Below are 23,772 nucleotides of genomic sequence, written 5' to 3'. Positions count from 1 at the left end.
ATTGAGTTACTGCCTCTCCAGTGTTTGTGTGTGGAGAGAGTGCAGTGGTGGAAATGTGATATTGTCATTCAGCTGCATTGCTGTAACTCTACCAGCAGGAGGTGCTGTCACACAGGGGGTTGATCTCATACCCCCAGGGTATCTGTGTGTGGTAGTTTTGAGTCTGTCATTTCAACACCGACACCAGACTGCATATTGGTTGTATTGCAGCACCTGACATGATTCGTCGAGGAGCCGTTGTCAGGAACGGGAATCATTTTCAGAGGTTGGGGATTTCATTCGCTCATTCTCTCAACCGCGTTTGTCCGTAACGCGGGTCGTGCTGGGGCCCGTCACAGCAGTCTACACCCTGCCTCTCGTCACTCTACTGCCGTTTTTGCTGTAAATCAAAACAGAATTCACACGTGTACTATTCTCAAGGACCAGTTTATCTCCTTGAGCAAGGCACCGACCATGGTGGCACCCCTCACACTAAACTACGGGGCCCTGCATATTAATGCATGTGTGTTGATTGTCAGAGGAACCCATAGTAGGGTGAAAAATATTTCATAGTGTGTATTTACCTTGTGAACAAACGTGTGTTGTGTGTGTGTGTGTGTGTGTGTGTGTGTGTGCATGTATATATTCTCAAAGTTCTTCAAATGAGGGAAGAATTTGTTTCTTTTACCTGACAAGGGACGCATCCAGTGAAGCACGCACTTGTCTCTAACTATTCCATTTTGGAAAAGAGAAGAAATACACAATTTACTTTCTCTTGGGTCACAAAACCCGTCTGTACTAAGGAGGCACGGGAGCATCGTACACAAAGGAGTACTGGGAATCCCCAACATGTGCTGCTGAGAACACAGGTTTGACAGTTGATTAGCATTTTATATTCTTTTGGGTGATCATACTTTTTAATAATCGATTGAGTGTTCCAGTCATTGAGCTGAAATGTGATAATGTTTTTCAGTTTTACGTATTTACTGCTTTCTTTTTATCCTTAAGAAGTTTGTGATAACTTATATATGATTGTCCATCTCTTTCTGTAACCCTAAAAGCTCTCGAATACCATACGAATGAATCGGACTGTGTGCCTCGCCAAAAATAAAACGGTTAATGATCTCCGCAGTGATTGAAGATCAAACGCTTGTGCTGTCGCTCACAGGCTTTGCGTCTTCCAGAAACCTAAATGTGTTCAGATTGGCTCTACTATTGGTTTCCAATTCCCATCCCCCATCTTTAAATGAGAAGGCTTTGGCAACAGCAGAGCAACAACTTGGTTAAAAAAGATAAAGAAAAAACCCCATTATAGTGGATCAAACAATGTTTTACTCGCACATGGAGTCAAGCCTGTGGTGAGTCATGCTTGTCGTGGATCAGTGGCGACTGGGACAGCATGGTTTTCCACTCTGGGGGGGGGGGGTTGACTCGAGGGTTTGGAGTAAAAGAAGGAAAGATGAGTCAAGTTTTTGATGAAGAGCGCAAAAGAAAGCCAGTAATCTAGGAGCATGGCAAAGTGGAAGCTTTATGTTTAGAGGTCAGATTATGAGCAAAGCCGTTTCATCTACTGCACATCTCTTGGTAAAAGCAGTTGTATGTTAGGAGTGAACAGTCCGTCCAAGGTCATGTCTGCTGCATTCACAGGACAGCTTTTTAAAGAATGCACTGAGAGGCACCAATTTACTCTTCAAGAACTCCTCTGGGAAACGCTGTTAAGAACACAAAATGGGGCTGAGGTGGTGAAACCCCGAACTAGAAAAGCCAAGCTCACTCTCATAACGCCTAAAACCACTTGTAAGTCCTGTCAGTTTCATCTGCGGTGCATTTTAGTATGTGCAGCTTAAACACACACATTTTATTGGGATGATAAAAGGCGGGGGGGGGGGGGGCAAGGTTTGGGGAAACTCTACCATGTTCCACGTCGTAAAGCAAAGAGATTCTTTTCTCTCCTTATTTGGTAAGACTAGATTCTGATCATTTATAAGTCCATCTGTGGTTTTTTTTTTTTGTATCTTGCATGTTTATACACCGTGTGATGAATTTGAACTCCCAGCAGATTGATATATTCCGTACTGGGTGTAGCAGGCATTCGACACCGAGGTGCCAACATGTACTGGGAGAATGGTTTATCTTGGCATATAAGTCTGGGTAATGAAATGGAATAAATCTGTCTTTCCAGCCTGTTGTGCCTGCTTGTTCAGAAACATGACACTTCATCTGGAGGAATGCAGCAGCTGGTCCTGTGTGTGCATGTGTCTGCAGCACTGACTGGGCTGCACTCAAGCCCCTGCACTAGTGTGTAATTATTTCTTTCTGTGAGTCTGGAGACAGCTGTTTCCTCTCCTCTTTAATCACACAAATATACGTGCCACTTAAGAAAAGTAATCACTCAAAGTCATTGGTTCCCTCTCAGGTTGTCAAACATAAGCCAACGTTGCATTTCTGACTCTTGAACAAAACATTTGTTGCTCTTTTTGTTGTCTTTGTACATCTGCAAAGTGTAATTTGTTAAATTTGGTGTTACTCTGCTTTGAAGGTCAAGCCAGTTAAGTAGAATTATGTGGTACCCTAATCCTCAATTTATTTTACCTCCCTAAGAACACATTCTCCCTAATCTATAAAAATAACAATTAGCAATCGTGCAGGATTGGTTTGCGGATTATGTTGACATCTCAAAGGAATTGTCGGATGTTTATTATCTTGAAAGGTAAAGGCTGAATTAATCAGTGTGCCGGCGGATGTGGTGAGAGGACTCTGTCGTGTGATGTGTTGCAGGTCGATGTGAAAGGAATGAGTGGGATGCAAAGCCTGAAGAGTAGATGAGGCCTCGGACAGGTAATTAGTGTTGTAAATAGTCCAGGGAGTTTAGAAGGGGGGGGGGGGGGGGCATTTGGATGGTCCAATTCTAGATAATGAACACGGCCACGGTCTTTCTCTTTTGAACATCAATCATCCAGCTTCTCTATTTGCAGCACGTTTATTTGCTCATTGCACAATGTTTAAAATTCACTCTGTCATTGTCCTGGTTTTGCTTTTGTCGTGTGTGTGTGTGTGTGTGTGTGTGTGTGTGTGTGTGTGTGTGTGTGTGTGTGTGTGTTGGGGTGGGGGGTTGAAGGAAATGGTCGTGTCTTGCCTTGCACGTGACAAGCATGGGTGGGAGGGGCAAACGGGGAGCCGCACCAGAGCCACAGCAGAGTTTGGCCTCTCACTGCATTGCTGCACTTTGGCAGGGGACGACTCACGCGCACACACACACACACACAGACAGACAGACAGACACACTTGAAACGCGGTGAGTGTTTTGCATGCCGGGACACTCTGGGTGGGTGTGTATGGGTAGGATTTGTGTGAGGTACTAGATGTTTTCTTCTCCTTTGTCTTTTTGTTGCATGTTTTGCATCTTCCTTGTAAGAGGAGCTTTACTACTTCATGAAAATGTGTGCCTCCTTGTTTCGTCACAGTCTGCAAGTCTTATCAGCGTTGTAGCTTTCCTGAGAAGTGGTTTGCAAAAGAATTTTACTTTTTCTTTAAAGACCAAAATTTTGGCATTGGTTTATGCACTTGGTTTTTGCGTGTGTGTGTGTGTGTGTGCGTGTGTGTGTGTGTGTGCGTGTGTGTGTGTGTGTGTGCTTGGCTCCACACGTGGTTTGTAGGCTCTATGAAATGTGAACAAGAATCAAATCTTTTCGTCTTTAGAAAGAGCAGTGGAAGGAATGCTCTTCGATAATAGTAATCGGTGGAAACTCGTCCTTCTTCCTTTACAGTGGAAAAACAATATGTCCAGAATGGTTTTGTTTGGTTGTGTTTTGAGCTGTTTTGTTCACTATTTACAGCTCACATTTCTCTTGTGAGTCTGTCTCTGCCAAGAAAGACAGTGGATCATGAGAACTCTTGACCAAATGGCAGCAGTGAGAACGAATCTGAACTTCATTGTGCCATCAAGCAGAGGTTATCTAGAACAAACCGAGTGTTCTGAAGGTACCAGGGGGGGAAATTCTTTCTTAAGCAAACCCTTGGTGGTCCTCATCTTGTTTCCGTACCTGTCGAGTTCGTGACTGCAGAAAAACTTTCTTCAGTACTAATGTACTGCTCTAATCTTTATCTCATTGAACATATTGCACATAAATCGGGCATTAGAGCTACATAAAACCAAAGCTCTTTAAGACCATCTAAAGGTCTATAAACGTCGGTCATTTTATCTCCTGAAAGAAATGAGTCCCAAAAAGGAATTAATCTCTCCCATATTATAATTTACGTATTATATCGTGGAATTTAATTCAACTACTTGTTTTCCTAGTATAATTTTTGTTCACAACATAAACTGAATGTCAAAATTGTTCCGTTATCTTATGTGCATTGTCAGGCGAGGGCAGCCGGGGGGGGGGGGGTCTCTCACCAGTGTTTGATGGGAAGCTGAAACTTCATGTTTGAGTGTTTTTAGTCTGATAATAAATCTGCACATTAGGATTCTGCATTTGTTGTGGAATTCAGCACCGAGACTTTGAAATGGAAAGTATGTCATGAATGTAATTTACAATTGGAAAGGTTTTGTTGTCTGTAACAGGGCGGAGTCACCTTTGAACAACTGGCAGAGCGGATAATCGTGTTTAAGATGTCCCGCGGGCCAGTAAATGATCAGTCAGCTGTCGGGTCTTAAAGCATTGTCGACTATTGTTTTCTTTAACTGTCTAACTGGGTCGGTCACAGTCCATAAATACTGCTCCTACGGCCAGGAATGGACCGTTCCAACAGCAAGCAACGCTCGGGCCGTGGCGTGACCGAGTCGTGTTGTTGATGGAATGATGGTTGTGGGTTTGTGCACGTTCACAGAAATATTTTATTAGTGGCCCTGGAGGCTTAAAATCTTCCTGTCTCAGTGCTGAAACCTTTCAGTTCTAATGTTTTCAGATGTAGAAATGCTTCCAGAGACGACTTCTGGCTGTTGTCCCTGATGTGAGGTGTGTGTGTGTGTGTGAGGAGGGAGGTCAGATTTCAGAGCCCCCTGACGCTGTGGACTCATGCTTGCTGTCAGCCAACCATTTCAGTGATACACTTTGACCTGTGTATCGCTACCATGGCCTGGTTAATGACGTCAGCAACAAGCATCCAGTAGATAATGGCTAGTCGACTCGTGGCGCCTCTTTCCTGAGAGGATGATCTCAGAAATGGCAACTTCCTTTTAGCTTTTGTGTAAACACACTTGGGGGTAAATTTTCAGCAACTGTTCTGGGTTGGAATATTTTGATTCAACCTTTAGCAACGACACTCGTGTAGAGAATGTAATGTTGCAATGGCAGTAGTTAATTATGAAATCCTATTAACAAGCCTTGGATCAGTTGAAGCTCCTCGATATCAGCGTGCTGGTAAAGAATGAGAAAAGACAACCGCTCTGTTGTGGCAGCGTGGAGACTGGAGCGCATTCCTCTGGCACTCCAGACCAACCTGTGGGCTTCTACTGCCATTACTGCAATTTGCTAACATTTCTCAACTCTCTGCAGTGTAACTCTAGCAGCTGAACACGGGTACAACTTGAGCCCTTTCAGACCCGACGTACCGAGACTCGTATCAGGGCTGAGCTCAAGTTGCATTTGTAACCGAAAACTACAGACGGACAAACGAAAACCCTCTGCACTGGACGTGTACTGCACATGTTATAAATTTAAACTGCATACACATCATTATGGCATTAATCGAGCATCCAAAGAATTCTTTGCACACAGGAAGTTGCATGGGCGGCGGATGAGTCGACGGTGTTCCAACCTAAGCTAAAAGCTTGATGGTCTGATGCAGAAACGTTACAAATGCATGTAAAGCTGCAAGTTAGGCCGTGTGTGTGAGTTTATTTTGCAGTGACGATGTGTAGAAAGCAAACATAATCTGCCCACTGGTGCAGACACTGTTTACAGACAGTTTTCCTGAGACAATGTGGTAAATTTCACAATGCGATTAATCGAGCGGTTCAAGGATCCTTCTTTCATTCCCAATTGCAATAGTGTTATAAGTTAACCTGTTATTTCCAAACATCCCGAGTAAGTCTTCTGAGCCATCGCCACATTCCCTAGTCTATTGCTGCTCTTGTCCCAACGTGTTTGAAATGTGTCGACGGACACAAATTCGTAAATGTTTTCTGAAATGACTGTTGTAAAACTTGAAGTTTGTCTTGGAGTTTGTGCATTATTCCTTTGTTTTGCTCTTTTTATATGCTGCCTCACAACTTCTTGTACAATCAGTTGTAGAAGAGAACACATTTAGACACACAATGTCCTGTGCCAGGTAACACTGCGAGCTGGCTGGGCCCTGAAGGGGTCAAAGGTCACATTTCTCCAGAGAACTGCATGATGAGGGCTCTGGGAACCAGGCCTTGCTGCACAAACAACTGACTTTAATAACACAACAGACCATATTTGCACTACCACCGCACTGGTTTCCCCTCCTGTATTAAGGGATTCACTGTCAGGGAATGGGAAAAAGTGTTTGGGTGTGCGTAAATATGGGCTTCTGCCCTCCTTATTGGGTCGATCCCAACCTCCTGTGGTCCATGGTATCTAACGGATTCTCCCTACTGCTTGGTTCAATGTGGTCTAATGGCTTGACCCTCTCCTCGAGTTATAAAGTTTTATCACTGGAAATGCTTCATAGAAACCTTTTTGATTTTTAACAGATTGAAGATGAGCAGCCGTCACACACAAAGCGTCTGGGTCACCATTAAAACAAGTGTACTTGTGTGTGTGTGTGTGTGTGTGTGTGTCTGGTTTTGGACAAGCAGTTGAAGGGCATGACTCATCATGTGAGTATTTCCAGACAGTTTTTTTTCTCCTTCAAGCAGGAAGTTCCAGCAGTTGGTAAAGCCTGGCTAATTAAATTAGTAAGTCATCAGTTGTAACTCGCATGTTCTGCAGAAAGTCGGCCAGAGATGATAAAAATCCGAGTTTGAAGCGTTCAATCTTGTGATTTAGGTCAGGCTGTTATAGAAGGTCAAACTTGTCAACTGCAGACTGAACCAGTGGATTGTCCCATTGGGGACAAACCTCAGTGCCGTTCTTCTCCAACCTAAACTGGGAACGTGCCCTTTGACCACGTTGTCAAGATCAACATCCTGGACAGCCGGGGCAAGGCTCAGCAGCTCAGACCGCATCTTCACTAAACATAGTCGACGGTCACTTCGCTTCTCACTGATCCAAGTAGTCGCAACGCCTGTTTGGAAAGATGGCAAACGGGGACGTGTTGAACTGGTTTCAACTCTTTGCATCCCTGTTGGATGCCTGTGTGCAGTTACAGAGGAATGGACCAAAAATGGAATAAACCACAAACACTATTCTATTTCCTCTGTCCTCCCCTCCTTCGTTCCACTCTTTCCGCTATCCTTTTTTTTATTTTATTTTTTTATCTGACTTCCATATATATATATTTTACTGCCTCTTTCCTTTTGCCTGCATGTTTATCTCCGAACTCCGGCCGCCTCTTTATTCTTCACTGCTTCTTTTCTCCAACTCGTCTCTCCTCTGTTCTTTGTTAAAGGAGAATGATGGCCATATCTATGCCACTGGATGCTAGGGGAAATATTTTTCAGTGCTTGTAATTGAAAACATGATCACAGCGAGATCGTGAGTCTTCATCATTCTGTTGCTAAAAATAACTTTTCATTGTGCAGACTTCAAGGAGATGCATTATCCATACAACCCCCACAACTGCATGTGATGGCAGGGGAAGCCTTTTAGAAGGTAGAACTGGGGGGGAAAGCGCTCTGAAAGCAATCATGTATGGACGTGGGGGTGGGGGTGAATTATAGCCCCTGGAAAATGGTTTTCAGTTTCCCCCAAAACTGAATTTTTTAACATAAGTGACAAAGTCCTGAGGTGTTTGTCGTTATTCCCTGCCACAATTGAAGTGAGGAAGATGAAATAGAAATGGATTCCATCCTTCTGTTCAGCTCTTTCATTTCTGGACTAGTTTTATTTTTGTCCATTTCCGTAGCTACGTTGGACTCGAGCTGATTCTGGCGGTCGCCTTCCCTTCTTGAAATAGATCTCGAGTACTATTTGATATTTTCCAACACAACTTCTACACACAACTGAGTACTAAAGTGGAGCACTTTGTAATTTAGGAAATTTAATAGATTCTTTTTTTTGTATCCATGGTTACAAGTTGACTTGAGGCTTATTCTGTGAGTGGCTCGAGTGAGGTTCTCTGGTGCATTTAAATTCATAACTTAAGAACCGCTGTTTTTTCCATAAAATTTAGGTATCACTCACTCGTGTTCCTTACAGGCTGTCAAACAGGTTTATTTTGCTTTAGATCTGATCAGAATATACAAACACACGAAGTCATTCATTCCTTTTAAAGCCTATTTAATTCCAGACAACGGCGGAGAAACACGATACAGAATATTGCTCAAATTAAAGGACACATTCCTTTGCGGTCAGAATCAAACTGCCCAAGTAGCACGCTTGCACCATATGTTCTGTAAGATAGATGGCACTTAAATAGATGAATATATGAGCCTTCACAGCTTTTATATATATAATTAAATACCCTCCAGGATGCACATTTCTTTGGTGATTTTTGATAACGTTATGTGTCCACACTTGGAAATGATTATCTGATCTTACAAGTGTTGTCACCAGTCAGAGGGACTCGGATAACAGTCTTCTCAAACACTGCAGGCATTTTAGGTTGGTGTTTGATGAACTGCTGCTCAAATATTGGAGTTGGATCAATGCAACTCTGGTTGACGAAGGCTCGGCTATCAAAAAGCTTCGCATTACACGGTGTTCATGATGTACATGTGTAAGAACATCCACAGTCGTCTCATTGCATTTTGACCAGGCACCTTTGAGCCTCTAGTTTGTCAGACAGGACAGAGTTTTGACTTTCCTGTCTGGTTGGGCTGATCTACCAGCAAGACATTTTTCATGTGGACGTCAACTTCCTTTCAACCTTAAGCTCCAGGCAGCTGCTTCTTGACACCTGTGTTCACTGACACACTGTTATAGGTCTGCTGCACTTTCATGGGACATCAAGATCTGAATGTTATGAACGCTGCAGATCCAGAATTTACAACAGGCAGCCCTGAAGTCTTTCACCAGTCGTGTTTTATTTGCTCTCACAATGAGAGAATTGGCACAGTGCTCCTCAAGTGACATTCTTCTATCAACGTTGCATTGTGGGAGATTCGAAGTTCCCTGGAATTGGGAACAAAGGGCTGAAACGGTTTACTACCTGCGATGAAAGTGATATATCACCATTGTTGGGTTTGCCAGAGGATTGCTCCTTTTGTTTGTTGTATGTTTTAGACTCTACTTTGACGGAGGTTTGTATTCATGAAGGAAGGTTAGAGATGCTTCTGTCTGGGGAAACCAGCTCGTGCTGTTTCAGAGCACACAGAGATCCGACCGCTTGATTCCGTTTTTTCGCCTGGCTCACGTTCACCGTCTTAATTGCTCGCGAGGACATTGCTGTGTGTTTACTATTTGTTAAACAGAACCAGACAAGTTGACAGTGTCTGCATTACTTGCCCCGGGACACCACCTGTGTGTGTGTGTGTGTGTGTATACAGCCCATCGCTGTTTAAAGTAAAGGCAGAAAGATGCATGACAAGAAGGTAGGATAAAAGAGATAATTAAAAGAGGGGAAACGCACAAGAAATGTTCAGGTTGAAATCCAGAGGAAGACAAATCAAATGGGAGAGCCAATGGGAAAGAGGATGGAGTGGTGGCGGTGGGGTGCTGATGGAAAGAGATAAACCAGAACCCAGTGTGTTCGGGGGGAGGTCAGGTTGAGGGACACGAGCAGAGGTACGGGAATGTAGGAGGAGAGGTGGAGGGCAGTAAGTCACAGCGAGTTGCTGACTGACTGCTGGAACAGGATGAGGAAGTGGTGACGGAGGCCAGAGGAGCTCCTTCCATAGGTGAGACGCACAATGGAGAACAGGAGAAGAGGGAGGCTCAGCGTTGAGTTTCCACAGACGTGTTATTCTTCAGCAGATTTCTGCCATTAATCAGTGTGGGGGCGCTGGTGAGCGATGGGAGTGAACAGGCTGGTTGTTCGGGCTGCTTCTCCCCTTGGCCAGCCGAGCGTAAAGGAGGAGAATGTTTCCCTGAACTGGAGTCCAGTCGCTCTCCAGCTCTCGGCTGCAGGTTCAGGCTCCTTCCGTGTGTTTCCATGTTCTTGTACGTGCATGTGCCTTCAGGTCAGGCTTGCTGTGTGAGTGGATCAGGTTTCAAGCTCTTTTCCACTCAGGCATTAACAGGACCAGACTGCGATGTGGACATCGAGGCCTTTAGAGGGGAGCCGCACAAAAACACACACTTTGTTTAGCCACATGCACTTTCTGATGTTTGCATTGAGGATGCAAAGTTGTAGCTTCGTAGTTAAATGTATTCATAATGTGATGCTGCTGCTTCCGGGTTCGGTTCAGGTGACTGTTTATTCCAGTAACTTGTTCCTTGTTTGGTTTAAGTTGTTTCCTCCTGATGGTGAGTTCTTGTTTTTTTGGAGGTTGCCATTCTCCTCGTACTTCCTCATTTTGCCCACTTTACAAGTTTTGCTTAATCTCACCAATGCTTATTTATTGTCTCTTTTCTCCACCCCCCCCCCCCCCATTCCTTGCATATCCAATAAACCTCATCTCATTCCCGTCTCTCTATCCAACCAGGGCCGGAGGAGAGTCCCAGCTACAACAATAGTGCCATGTCTGAGGGGATGGTGGCGGATGTTCTGGTGCCCCCAGCGGTGGGTGGCCTGTACGGGGACAAGGCCGGCGGGCCTCTGATGGACTTCAGTTATGTGGGCATTGATGCCATTCTGGAGCAGATGAGGAGGAAAGCCATGAAGCAGGGTTTTGAGCTCAACATTATGGTTGTGGGTAAGTAGGTCGTGCTAACTTGAGTGTGTCTGCTACTAGTTTCAGGGATTGTACTCAAAACCTGACGCAACTGCTTCCAAGCACACGCAGCAGGACTTACCGCTCTCTTCCTCAGTGGGCCTTCATCACTGTTAAAACAGAGCTAATCACACACACACACAGAGCTCAGCAGTAGGCAGGCCACTGGATAACCCGCATCATCTTCCTGCTGCGTCTTCTCTGATGACTTTGTGCCAGGTGGTCTGTTTATTTAGAAATAAGAGCTGGATAAAGAAGCCGCCTCCGTAAAGGTTGAGTCCAGTTTAGTTGCAGAGGCGATGATAAACAAACCGGAAGAAGAGATGCTTTTTATTACTTCATCCCCGTCAAAATGAAGGGATGGTGAAGGCATCACTGTGTCTGTTTGTGTGCAGCAAGTGATGCTGCTGACAATTCGTGTGACGGCGGTTTAGCGTCCTCATAAATTAAGTCTAGATGTTGCCTTAACCTGAAGTTGAACTGTGATCGTTTGCAGCCCAGCAGGCCTCTCCAAACTCCTCTTCATCAGCCTGTGGTGATGTGGAGAGGGGAGGGGGGTCACAGATGGTCCCATCCATATGATCTGACAGTTGACCCCCAGTCCATCTTATCCAAGGATGGAGCATTATTTCAGCCGACCACTACTCGAACTCAGAGACTGTATTCTCTTTATCGGCTACGTTTCTCTGTTTGCATGTCTAAATGTCATGATTAAAAATGTGTGGAAGTTTCCCCTCTTTAAACTCAGTCGAACAAAAATCAAAAGCTTATGATAATTGCTGAAGATTCGGTGTGCACTAATCCAGGCCTGTGACTGCTGCGTTTAACGGACTTTAGCGCTTCGTCTTGCAGCCAGTGCTTATACAGACAGAGAAGTGCAGCTCTTCAATCGTCCGAGTGCAACGACTGACCGACCCGCAGTTTTAAGCGTCGTCCTGTCTGAATTTATTATGGCGTCTTATTGCCTGCCTGCCTTTCTCTGGATTTATTGCAGGACAGAGCGGTCTGGGAAAGTCGACTCTGATGAACACGCTGTTCAAATCAAAAGTCAGCCGTAAGTCTGTGCTGGCCACGGCCCAGGAGAAGATCCCCAAAACAATCGAAATAAAGTCCATCAGTCATGGTATGGACCCTCCACTGTCCCCTGCACCCCCTCTGTTTCCTGTCTGTCTCTACGCGTCTGTCAGCCAAAGTGCGCCTCTCTCTCAGGCATTGCTTTTCTTCACTCTTTCAAAGTATTTACACTTTTCCCTTTGTCGGCCATTATAACAGTTTACATACCGTCTTGAAACTCCAAATATTTGCACTACCTTTTTTTCCACTCTGCTTTTCTTTATTCTCTTCTTTAACTTATATTGTTTGTTATACATTTCAGACAGTGGAACAAAACAGTCGAGCTTTTTACATCTCCTTGCTCACTAGTTGTTCATTTGTGTATTAATGTGTGCTGGTGATGTTTGGCTGTGTGTGTGTGTGTGTGTGTGTGTGTGTGTGTGCAGATATTGAAGAAAAGGGGGTGAGAATGAAGCTGACAGTTATTGACACACCAGGCTTTGGAGACCAGATCAACAATGAGAACTGGTAAGCTACCATTCTGCCATCATGTCTGTAAACAACGTAAATTTATATCGAGCCGGATTGGGATCCGTATTTTCTCCTTGCTTTTCCTGTCGATTCACATTTCCTCATTTGTTCTGCTCCGTCTACCCTTTCCTCTTATCTCTCCATCTCTTCCCTTTCCTCCCTGATCAATTCACGTCTGCGTGGGTCCAGCTGGCAGCCCATCATGAAGTTCATTAACGACCAATACGAAGTGTACCTGCAGGAGGAGATCAACATCAACAGGAAGAAGAGGATTCCAGACTCCAGAGTCCACTGCTGCATATACTTCATCCCTCCGACCGGACACTGGTACGAACGGGGATTAATTATAAAAATAGACACTTGAGCGCGTAGAAATGTTCTTAAACTGAGGATCACAGTCGTGACGCGTCGGTCTTGGCCAGTACATTTCGATTTCGATACAAGGGTGCAACGCGGAGGATTTTTGAAAAATGAATGTGAAAGTTGAGCTTTCAGAATGAGGAAACTTTCCATTTCTGTTCTCATGCTGATGTCACTTTCGGCAGCTGAGAATGTTTCTCATCTCCCCCGATGTGTAGTATTCATGAAATCTGGCACATAAACGAGATGACACTGCGAATCAATGAACAGCACAGCAGCGGAGATGCATGAAATCGACAATCTGCTTTTTATATTTTCAGTGTAACGGGACAGTTACTATGAACAATACTGTGTATTGAGCAAATCCTATTGGATCATGCACTCATGCGTAATGTTCAATGTGAAGCAATCTGAAACATCCTGCCGCTTTCATGCCGCTGATAGTTGAATCACACGCACGTCCCGACACGTTTCCACTTTGCACAATGCCACATATTTGATATATCCCAGAACTACGCCACTCGTCTGCACAGAAACGCGGAGTGGAAAGGGGGGCTGCATTTGCCAGGCCCTGGAGCGGCTCCATGTCCCATGTTTGTCCTCCTGGATGTCTTACAGACTCACATCTGGCTGTGATTGAACCGTAAAACCGTGGCTTCAGCCTCTCACTGTTCCAGATATACTAACAGAGTGAATTTGGAGGGAGGTGGGGGGGGGGGGGGGCGTGGATACAGTCTCGTGTGTACAAGTGATTTTATAGCTATTAGTTTGTGTAACTATGAGTGCAGCAGCTGGTCTTGGGAACGTGTTCAGCTGCCGTTAACAGTTAACCGTAGAGCACCATTCAAATGTTGTGCTTGTGTATCACGGCCGGTTGTTCCTGAAGCGGACGGCTGGCGTGAAACGGTCCCGACTCCGCACCCCATCCAGCGCTTCATGTTGCTCCAACGCTGCAGATGTCACATGGGCCGGCCGGCAGCTGCTCAGGGTTTTCCTTAAGAAGACTAATGGGAGAGAGGCAGGAAGGACGGGAGAGACAGAGAGTCTGTGTGAGGCTCTGGGAGCTTCCAATCCATTTCTCTTTTTCCTTTTTCAGTGTGCCTTTTTGTGATTGTAGTGAGAAACTTGTTGGCAGTGGCCAGTATGGTTTTTAAATATGTGCAAAAACAAGACACGTTTTATAAAAGCACTGCACTTCTTTATAAACCCTGCCTAACAAACCAGCATCTTCCCTAAATGTGCTTTTCATCTAACGCACAACATGTTAACAGCACGTCTTGCTTCAGAAATGAATCCAGGAGATATCACATCCTCTTTGGCACAAGCCTTTCCTTTCCTCCATGACAGCAGGTACCGCTGTGAGCCTCGGTCTGAAGTCATTTAACCAGTATTTATTCAGGTGATATAGTAACTGTTTAGTTTCGCAACCTGGTCACTTTACCCACATAATGCCTCCTTGAATAGTTGCACTGTCGTCATGGAAATGTCCAAACAACTGGCTCTTCTGATGGCAAACAGCGGCGGTTCTACTCTTTCTACAAAGGAAGCTCATTTCAGCCACTTGTATCCATCGATGAAATTAGATCAATTGTGTCACAAAGCGATGAGATCTGCCAAAGCCTGGCCTCCCCGTGGTCGAGGACTAATGGAGCAGATGCTGGAGCGTCTCCAGCATCATTAGCGCTGTTCCCTGATATGGGATAAATATCATATTGCCTCATTGCTCAGTTCAGCAAAGCGGAATGAGATTCCCATGTCAGGCAGCTGGGCTCAGGTAGGGTGGAGAGGTCGGAATGGAGCCGCTCATCCCTTATGTTGACGGGGAGCGGCTTGAACCGTATCGACACTTAATGAAAGGACACCTGTTGGGTTTGTGTTCCTCCTTCCTGAAGGGATTCACTGAATGGAAAAAGTGACCGGTAACTGGTTCATGTGGCATGATGATGACATATTCTTTTTTTTTTTTACCAAAAGAGGCTCGTCCTCCTGTATAAATTTGCCTGCAGCACCACCTGCTGGGGCAGAGAGTGAAGAACTTGGGGGGTATCTGTGAGAAACTCCGAACCACAAATCCTAATTGTTTTTCTCTGAAGGAAAAAAATATTTTTTTACCAGTAAGGCATCAAATTAACAATTGAATGGTGTTATTTTTATAGTCTCTTTTTTTTGCATTTTCAAAGAATTCTGTGATGTGCGGATAACTGTTTGCAAATTATGCTTTTCTTGCATCTCAAGGCGTTACAGGAAAACAATGTTAGCCGGGCCAGAATGCACGGCTGCACCTTCTGTACAGACTCTATGCATGTCGAACCCAGGAAGAGGCTTCAGCCACTCAATTCAAACGCATTGTGGTTAGGTTCTGGCTCCAACAGTTGGAATAGTAAAACACAGGGCAGGAACAAGAGGTCCTGCCTGTGGGGGACAGTTGTTGGGAGCATCTGCCCTCTGCTGGAAGAAGCATGTATCACACGTTTAATGCAGTTGGACCTTTGTTTCATCCGACGTCTGCTTCTCTTTCCACCTCAGTCTGAGGCCGCTTGATGTAGAATTCATGAGACGTCTCAGTAAAGTGGTGAATATTGTCCCCGTCATCGCTAAGGCGGACACACTCACCCTGGAGGAGAGAGACTTCTTCAAAAAGAAGGTGAGCTCTTTGTTTCTTCTTTAATACTTCTTCACCCTTGCAGTTTATTCATGCTTTTGAAGTAATGCCCAAAGCCTGAATAAGTTGTGATTGTTTGGTTACTGCATTCCTGTACTTTTATCAGAATACATGAATACATGGTTCCTGTTTTGTACCCTTTACCTTCTTCACATCCTCTTCATGGTCACCAGTACTGCTGCAGACATTTGCATGTTTTCATTGCCTCTGACCTCAAGGGTTTTTCTTTTCTAACCTTGTTGTGTATGTACATAGCATATTTGGTGTGCGCACAGGGTTTTGCATACCTAGCCATTTTATGAGGTTTTGTTTGTACACGGAAAGCAATTAACAAGTAATCCCAAACTTTTAAGAGTAGATTAGAAGGCAGATTAGCCTTAATACCACTCTAATCAGTGCACTTTGCCAATTTTCCTACATTTGCTTGGTGTCTCTCGAGGCTTCAACTGATGCGTCTGTCTCCTTACTCGGTTTGTACCTTTTCAAAGCTGTTGCAGGTTAAAAGGTTGTTTTTGTTTCTTTAAATTTGAACATGCTCTGACCAGATACGGGAAGAGCTGCGAGCCAACGGGATTGACGTGTACCCCCAAAAAGAGTTTGACGAGGACGCAGAAGACCGAATGATCAATGAGAAGATCAGGGTGAGGGATGATTTTTAAAGCTCTGGGTCTCAAGGGGCAATGTGGCAGCAGATTATCAGTATCATTATAGACTGTTTGACTTTATTGATCTTTCTGTAACGTTCGAAGGAGATGATACCGTTCGCTGTGGTGGGCAGTGACCAGGAGTACCAGGTCAATGGCAGGAGGCTGCTGGGGAGGAAAACCAAGTGGGGAACCATTGAAGGTAAGTCTCTCCTCTTCCTTCCTCACAAGTCACCTTTTGTTTTTTCAATCATTTGAATTTGCTTTAAGAGTCAAGTAAAAATAATCCTGTACCCTAACATGAAAGAGATCAGTCATGATTTGTTCCTGCTTTTCAAAGTTGAACGTGTTCATCTATTGGCCAATCGTGAACCAGCCCAGTATATTGTTCACTTCGTTCCTGCTCGTTTGTCTTATTTAACTGTTGACTGCTGGAGACAGGAACCATCAGCACTCTATCAGGGCATCATTTAGGAAGTTTAATTTACTGCAGGGATTGTCTCTCTCTCTCTCACACACACACACACACACACCTATTTAAACTGATAGTCTCTTGTCTTTTAGAGGTTGAAGTTGACAGCAGGGATCTGCAATGGTTGATCCAACTAGTGGAAACTTTGTTGAAACAACAGTTCTGTCTGTGTTTTTGGACGTTTTGACCAGTCAAAACGTCCTCGATGTGTTTTAACTTCCTTTTTTTAATTATTTATGTTTATGACCATTCACGACAGTCTCTCTCTCCCTCTGTCTCTCTTTCAGTTGAGAACATAGCCCACTGTGAGTTTGCCTATTTACGGGATCTCCTCATCAGGTGAGGGAACTTTGTCTCAACATATCCAATTCAATGATTAAAATGTGTATTAAAATTATTAGTGTTAAAAGATACACTCAGAAAAGTTCCTGAGAGAATAAATTCTCTGATTTCAACTTTAATTTATGTTTTTAACTCCTAACAAGTTCATTTACTCAGAACTGAATCAAATTAGTACCCTCGAATAATCCAGAGTCCTACATAATTGGTATTTTTATTTAACTTATATTCATTCCCAGTAAATGCTCAGTGAGGTTTTAACACAAGTGAAAGTTCATTACAAGACCATGTAATGTAAGTTTAAAATGTGGAAGATGGGCAGCATTTTGTCTCATCTCAATTTTTCCTTTTTTTTTTTTCTGTGCAGTAAAACGTTTCCTTGCCGTTCTCTCATTGTCTTTTATATGTGCGTATTCTTTCAGGACCCATATGCAAAACATCAAGGACATCACCAGCAGCATCCACTACGAAATGTACCGCGTGAGGCGCCTCAATGAGAATAACAGAGTGGCGAGTCACGCCAATGGGATCCCAGAGCGTCATCTCATTGTCCATGAGATGTAGGCGATGCCGTCTTCGCTGCAGCCGGCCTCGGCTGGGTGTTTGCTCTGAGACTTTGTCCCACCGAACCATCCACCTCCTCTCAGGTGGGGTAGAAACCTAAAGAACCTGCCACAGGGACTTTCTGTCCGGTGACTCTGGGCCGCTCAAAGGACTGTTCATGTCTGTTTATTTGCCTTATTAATAAATATTATCCTCTCACTATTGCTGACAGAGTGAAGAGCTTCAGTGGAATGTGCTGCAGCTTGATTTTTATTTTAAATGTTTTTAACCTGCTTCCAGGTCCTACAATTAACTCTTGTGGTGCCAAACAGGACAGACTGACTCTCGGTGTCTGTCAGTATCAGAAATGCCTTACCAATCTCATCCGCTTTTACTTCCACTTTCTCGTAGCAGGAGCTCAGTTTCCTGTCTTTATGCACACGGCTGTATCACCAATATGTCGGAGTTGATGATCTCTATTGCACTTGATCGTTGACAATCATGTTGGGAGGGTGCCGCTAAGCATGTCGCCAACATGTGACACACAAACGGTAGTTGAGTCTCTGTGTGATCCAGTCTCACTCGGCTCTCTCCATTGTTATACAAAACGGTTATTAAATGGCACATCGTATAGATCCTATGTTTGACTTTCTCTTTTCCGTCACAAGCTGTTTTGCTTTAATCGCTAAATAGTTGTCGTATACATATGGATGAAAGGCCTTTGCCATCTTTTTAAATTCCCAGCCATTATGTCATTGTCTATTAATAGAAATATCTTAAGAGTGCTTTAAGGTGAATAAGTATTTATGCACGATATAAAATGTGACCGCTTGTGATCCGTTTTACTCCGTTTATGTTGATTATTCATACACACATTCTTTTCCTGTGTTTGGGGCCATCTTGGTGCCTTATTTATTGGAGACCGTTTGCGTCGGCTGAAACTGGAAAGAGAACAGGTCTGTTGGCACCAAGTTGAGTTACATTTAAACATTTATCAGTCCTTTTCCCTCCACTTATCTGGAAATAAATCTATTCCTCCATCGACCAGGCATATTTTACTCCAGTTTTCCATAATATACCAAGGATGTTTATCTTTTTGAACCGTATAGTATAATTACCTATGCTGTCGCTGTCTTGTATATTCTTCTGTGTTCAATGCAATTTTTTTGTACTTGTATTATTAACAAAGTTTCCTTAATCTTATTTTAAAGAAATAAAGACTTATGATAATATATACTTTCTCAGATGTTTTTATTGCATATTTTAGTGTTTAACAATGTGTCCTGACATCAGTATATTTTATGACTTTCCGACCGCTGAAGACCACGAGATCATTTCTGCTGTACTGGATCCCAGTAGGATATAACTGCAGGTGTAATTTGTGTACTGGAGCAATTTACCTGCCAAATGTCATCAAGCTTTTCCTTGATTAGTTTCCTAAATCTGAAAGGCCACCTGCATCGTCAGTGCTTGGTTGATTAGCAGAGTGCTTCAGTGTTTCTCTTCTTCAGTACAGGTGAGGAGGAAGCCTCCAGGCGAGGCTACTGAGCAGCTTGTAGATGTGATGACATCAGAATGTAGCCAAACTAATCAGGCATGGATTGTTGTGATCGGGAATTCCATGAAGAAGAAACTTAAGGGGGGTCTTAGTAGAAATATTCAAATCCAGAATGGAGGTTTTCTTGACTGCATTTTATTCTGCTCCAGAAAAAGGTTCCCGTTTAATCGCAGGAATCAACCAGTGAAGTGGGAATTCACTGATGTTAGCTTATTAAATGTTGAGTTATTAAAGGACACCTCGGCGGAGGTAATGATACCAGAAGCCCACCGACAGCTTTAGGGTGATTTCTGTTACTTTTGGTCTTGAAATTCAAAATAATGCATCAGTTTCAGTTCATAATTGGGATCAAATTAGTAAAGTGCTCCGTATGTTGCTTTTGTTGATCTTGGGTCAAGCTGTTGTGTCACATTTCAAACACTTGAACTGCATCATCCTCTCTGTGCATTTTTCTATTAAATGTTTACTTTGCTTGACCCTTAACGAATGTCAGATTCTGGAATGTCTTCCATCTGCTACATCGTCCACATTCGGCAGCAGAAGTTGGCGAATCGCTTGCAGCACCCACACCATCCTACCATCAGACAAGCCCAAAGTCGAAACGTTGTGTTCTCGTGCTCCTTTTCTCCCCGCCGCAATTGGAAGCAGCGGCATCGACACTCGGCTCATCAGACACGCCCAGTGCTGCAGTGATGGATGGGACACATCAGAGCATTCTGAACAGGACTAATACTCCTGCTTCAGTGCATGAAGACGCAGGCGGCGCCAGTGTCTTGTCAGGCGGTGAAGTGTGGCTCTGTTTCTCCTCCAGCAGCACAGGGAGCTGCTCAGGTGTAATGTTATGTTAAGTCCAGCCTGCTCATCTGCATAGCAGCCATGTGCTGCTAATTTGTAGAGGAAGTAGAAGCGTTGCAATGCGACATTTTAATTGGCTGACTTGCTTACAGAGTCAGCAGATATTTCTGTGCACGTACACACTGATTGTGGTGTTTCCATGCTTTCTTTTGGGGATGTGTGCATGGCAGCCCCCCCCCCCACTTGCCCCCATTTATCCCCCCTACTTCCCCGATGTTTCTCTTCTCTCCTCCTCTTCCTCTTATTTCTGTCTGTCTGGTTCCTCCCCTGGCCGTGTGCCAGGCAGTCAGACATGGGCGGGGGCGGCGGGAGGTGGGCGACTGTATTCAAATAATCAGGCTTTATGTAAAATCTGCCCGGCTCTTGATTAAAAGTCAGCTGCCAATTCAATTAAGCCAGCTGAACAGAGGGAGGAAGTGGGTTTGCGTTGATCTGCACATGATGCTGGTTTGGTTAAAAGAAAACTAAAACATGATCCGGGTGAAGAAATCGGAACTGCTGTAGTGGGAGAGAGGCTTTTAAAGATGACATACAGCGGCTTCACAGGGTCGTGTTATCGTGTGAATAAACTCCTCCAGCGTCTAAGCGATGCCGGTCACTGGCAGTGATGCAGCGTGCTGCTCTTTGTAATGCATTGGCATGCTGGTCGACACACTGCTGGAAAACACCAGAGAGAGAGAGAGAGAGAGAGGGAGGGAGGGGGGGGGGAGGAAACAAAGGCGAGCATCGCTGGTAGCTCCAGCCTCTGGCTAATTGCTGCGAGTAATTAAACTAGTCTGGCTAATTAAACGATTATGCTGCCTTGATGGAAAATGAATGCAAGCGAGCTGGTGAATGAATGTTTCTGTGCAAACCTTCTGCAGAGAACGCTTGAAATGTTCGCCTGTCTGGAAGCTTTGCAAATGTGTGGTGTTCATCTGTATCTGCTGCTCTCAGCTCAGAGTGTGGGCGGACGTCCACGTCGTTGAGGTTTGGCGTCATGGACGCCTCACTGGGCAAAACACAGAAGAGAGCAGCTGTCAGGTGGCCGGACCTGCAGTCGAGCTGTAGGCTTCTTCGGTCTGAGCAGTCTGGAGTGATTTCAATCCTGATTCTAGGTCGCACACGTTGTCGATCGGCTGACAAGCCTCTGGCTGTCAGATATTTTTGCAGCACGCACGCACACACGAAACAATTGCTTAATTTTGGGACGTTGAAGTGAATCGGATGACGGAGGCTTCATGTTTGAGCAACGTGAAGAGAATTAACCAATCTGATTGAAAAAACCTCTGTGCTATATTTTAATGAAAGAAATGCTAATTGAAAAGATAAGTGGAGGAATTTGTAGGACTTAATGCACCAAGAAAAGGCCCAGTGTGTGTGTGTGTGTGTGTGTGTGTATGCTGAGCTCACCTGTGGTGTGTTTGTGTGTCTGTTTGTGTATATACGTATCGTCTGCATGCACGCCAACAGATCCAATCCAATGAGAAATTAATTTTCCTCTTGGTTGCGCTTCACTTTCAATGGTGGCACAGGGTAGAGGGGAGCGGACGCTTGAATAGTTGAAACGTACACGACACACACACTTGAATAGAAACAGAAACAATAAACTCTAACCCTCCTTCCTCCGCTCTGGAAATGTTGGATGAGCAGGAAGGAGAGCGCAGCAAAGGGTTGACAGGAAGTTTGATGCAAACAACTTGAGTTCTGCAAAGATACATGTATAGACAAATAAAAAAAAAAGTTTATGGGTCTCTGCAAGATAAATGGTGATCGTGATGTCAGAGCATTCCCGCTGTTAACCTTGGAGCAGACAGCCATCCGGCTGCCACCTTTGGAGTTCAAACAATTCAAACAATAAGTCCTAGTTGATTGTGTTTCCATCTTTTTGTCACCAAGGTAACGGAGCTGTCATCTCCCGAGACGCTGAGCACAAACAGCACAATGTGGATGTGTGTGTGTGTGTTCCCTTTTATTTCCCTATTGGATCTCAGACTCAACAGCCAAGTTGACAGGAATAACAAACCGATCACCGATACACAACTAATTAAACAAATCTCAGGACAGGTAGTCAATCGGGATATGGGCGGCGGCATTCCTGAAGAGCAAAGCTTCGACTAATCCAGTCTCACCTCCTCGCCCTCTAATATTCCAAAGATGCCGTTAGATTGACTGAAAAAGTACATTTATTTATTGCCGCCTGTCTGCAGGGCTCTCACTCCCGCTCCATGGACTTATTTGAAAGGTTTGATATGGTGAAGGTTTAATATTGTGTGATTGCTGACACCCCACCCCCCCCCACCCCCCCGTGGCTGCGTCAGTCAGTCAGATATGAACCAATAACGCCGTCCTCTCTCCGCCTGCAGTGAGAGGCAGAGGGAGAACACACTCTTTATTAGAGGATCCCTCCATAACTTCACTCTGTGCTCTTCTACCAAGACGCCTCCTCCTCTTCATCTCTGCTGCGCCTCAGTCTCCACTTTGTTCCCGCTGTCTCTGCGTCACCTCAGAGATATTCAACATTGTTAGGCCTGGTGTACGTTTTCAAGTCTCCACACACACACACACACACACACACACAGCTGTGCTGTTTCCACCCACTATACCGCTGACAATAAAAGCACCTTCAGATGCTGACTGTGGGAGGCTATTGATCGATGGCTGTCTTATAAGAGGAGTTCTATTTAGGGAGCTGAAGTTGTGCAGACAATAAGAGGAGCGGGAATATTGATTATCTGACAGTTTTTCTGTGTATTTGACAGCGACACCTTGAGCCCTAATTAAAGCAAAGCGTTAGTCCTGTTGTATATATGGATTCTTGATTATAAGCAACAAATCATGTTTTTACCTGTCAATCAAATTCAGTGTCTATTGTGCTGCCAGGTAATTGTTGTCTGGTGTAGAAAGAGCCACAGCAAAACTCTTCTCTTGAATAGAATAGATTTGTTGTCAAATATTGTATTTCCGTCAGTGTTTTGACGCTGAACTTAGGTTATGATTTGAGGCCTCGCCTTTTCTTGCCATCTGATGATTTCTGATTTCAAACACCTTTATCTGGATCTGTCTCAAATCATCTCCTCTTCATCCCAGGAGTTGCCCCTCTGCGAATAAACAGACAGACAAATGGTGATAAAAACACGACCTCCTCGGAGGAAGTGATACTAATTCCAGCACTTCCCTATTTTATCTGCATCCACTGCTTTGACTGCTCTGCCCTGTGTTTTATCATATTTGTTCAACACTTGACAGTGTTGTTGGTGTTGCTAAATATCTATGTGTGTGTGTGTGTGTGTGTGTGTGTGTGTTGGCACCCTATCCATTAACATGGTGATAATCTAAACACTGCAAAAACAAGTGGATTAGAAACAGCCATCCTGAGGAGCCAATAGAATCGATGAAAAGATTCTCCTCATGGTTGGAATGATGTTCTTATTATTAGCGGTTTATGTCGACCAGTAAAATCAGTAACTCCTTGAAGATTCCCTCGGAGTTGGGTCCATTACTTTGAGTCATGTAAAATAAATGACCGCCGTAACGTGATAATCCAAGGCATTAAATCTGATGGTATATTCTGTACTGTACATGCAGGAATCACTAAATGCTCCTTACCCTCTTCCTCCGTTGAGACTCAGGTCAGCTTCTTGGAAAATGGTGGGGCAGGAGAGAAGGTGAAAGCTGGCTCGGGGCGAGCGAGCACGCCGTCGAACCCCCTCCGCACCAACGTGTAACTCACATTTTCCGGCTTAATTAAGAGCAGCCCACTTTAGAGCCTCCATCTCATTGAGTTAATTAGTCGTGAATGGGAAACGCCTGGAGTTTAATTATCTTAGGTTTGTCAGAGGGGGGGGGGGGGAGAAATCACAGGCTCATTTTCTCTCTTTGCTTGGATGCGCTTTATTATAAAGGCCAAGC

At 44.4% G+C, this 23,772-nt stretch overlaps 1 protein-coding gene across 1 annotated transcript in view; it reads left to right on the top strand.

The window, feature by feature from the left end:
* The window catches only part of LOC137905952 (neuronal-specific septin-3-like), a 38,442-nt gene extending 20,750 nt beyond the window's left edge, over positions 1–17,692 (top strand). Inside the window, exons 3-11 of the mRNA XM_068750237.1 lie at positions 10,637–10,846; positions 11,859–11,987; positions 12,364–12,445; positions 12,638–12,775; positions 15,335–15,452; positions 16,016–16,111; positions 16,220–16,316; positions 16,874–16,925; positions 17,348–17,692. Of these exons, the coding sequence (XP_068606338.1) occupies positions 10,637–10,846; positions 11,859–11,987; positions 12,364–12,445; positions 12,638–12,775; positions 15,335–15,452; positions 16,016–16,111; positions 16,220–16,316; positions 16,874–16,925; positions 17,348–17,489 (1,064 nt within the window). The 3' untranslated portion in view covers positions 17,490–17,692. The remainder of the gene's footprint in view (positions 1–10,636; positions 10,847–11,858; positions 11,988–12,363; positions 12,446–12,637; positions 12,776–15,334; positions 15,453–16,015; positions 16,112–16,219; positions 16,317–16,873; positions 16,926–17,347) is intronic.
* Positions 17,693–23,772: the final 6,080 nt, after the last annotated feature.

This window comes from Brachionichthys hirsutus, chromosome 16 (assembly GCF_040956055.1).
Source record: "Brachionichthys hirsutus isolate HB-005 chromosome 16, CSIRO-AGI_Bhir_v1, whole genome shotgun sequence".
Lineage (NCBI taxonomy): Eukaryota > Metazoa > Chordata > Actinopteri > Lophiiformes > Brachionichthyidae > Brachionichthys > Brachionichthys hirsutus.
Note: the sequence above shows the minus strand (reverse complement) of the source record. Positions and strands in the feature narration are given on the sequence as shown.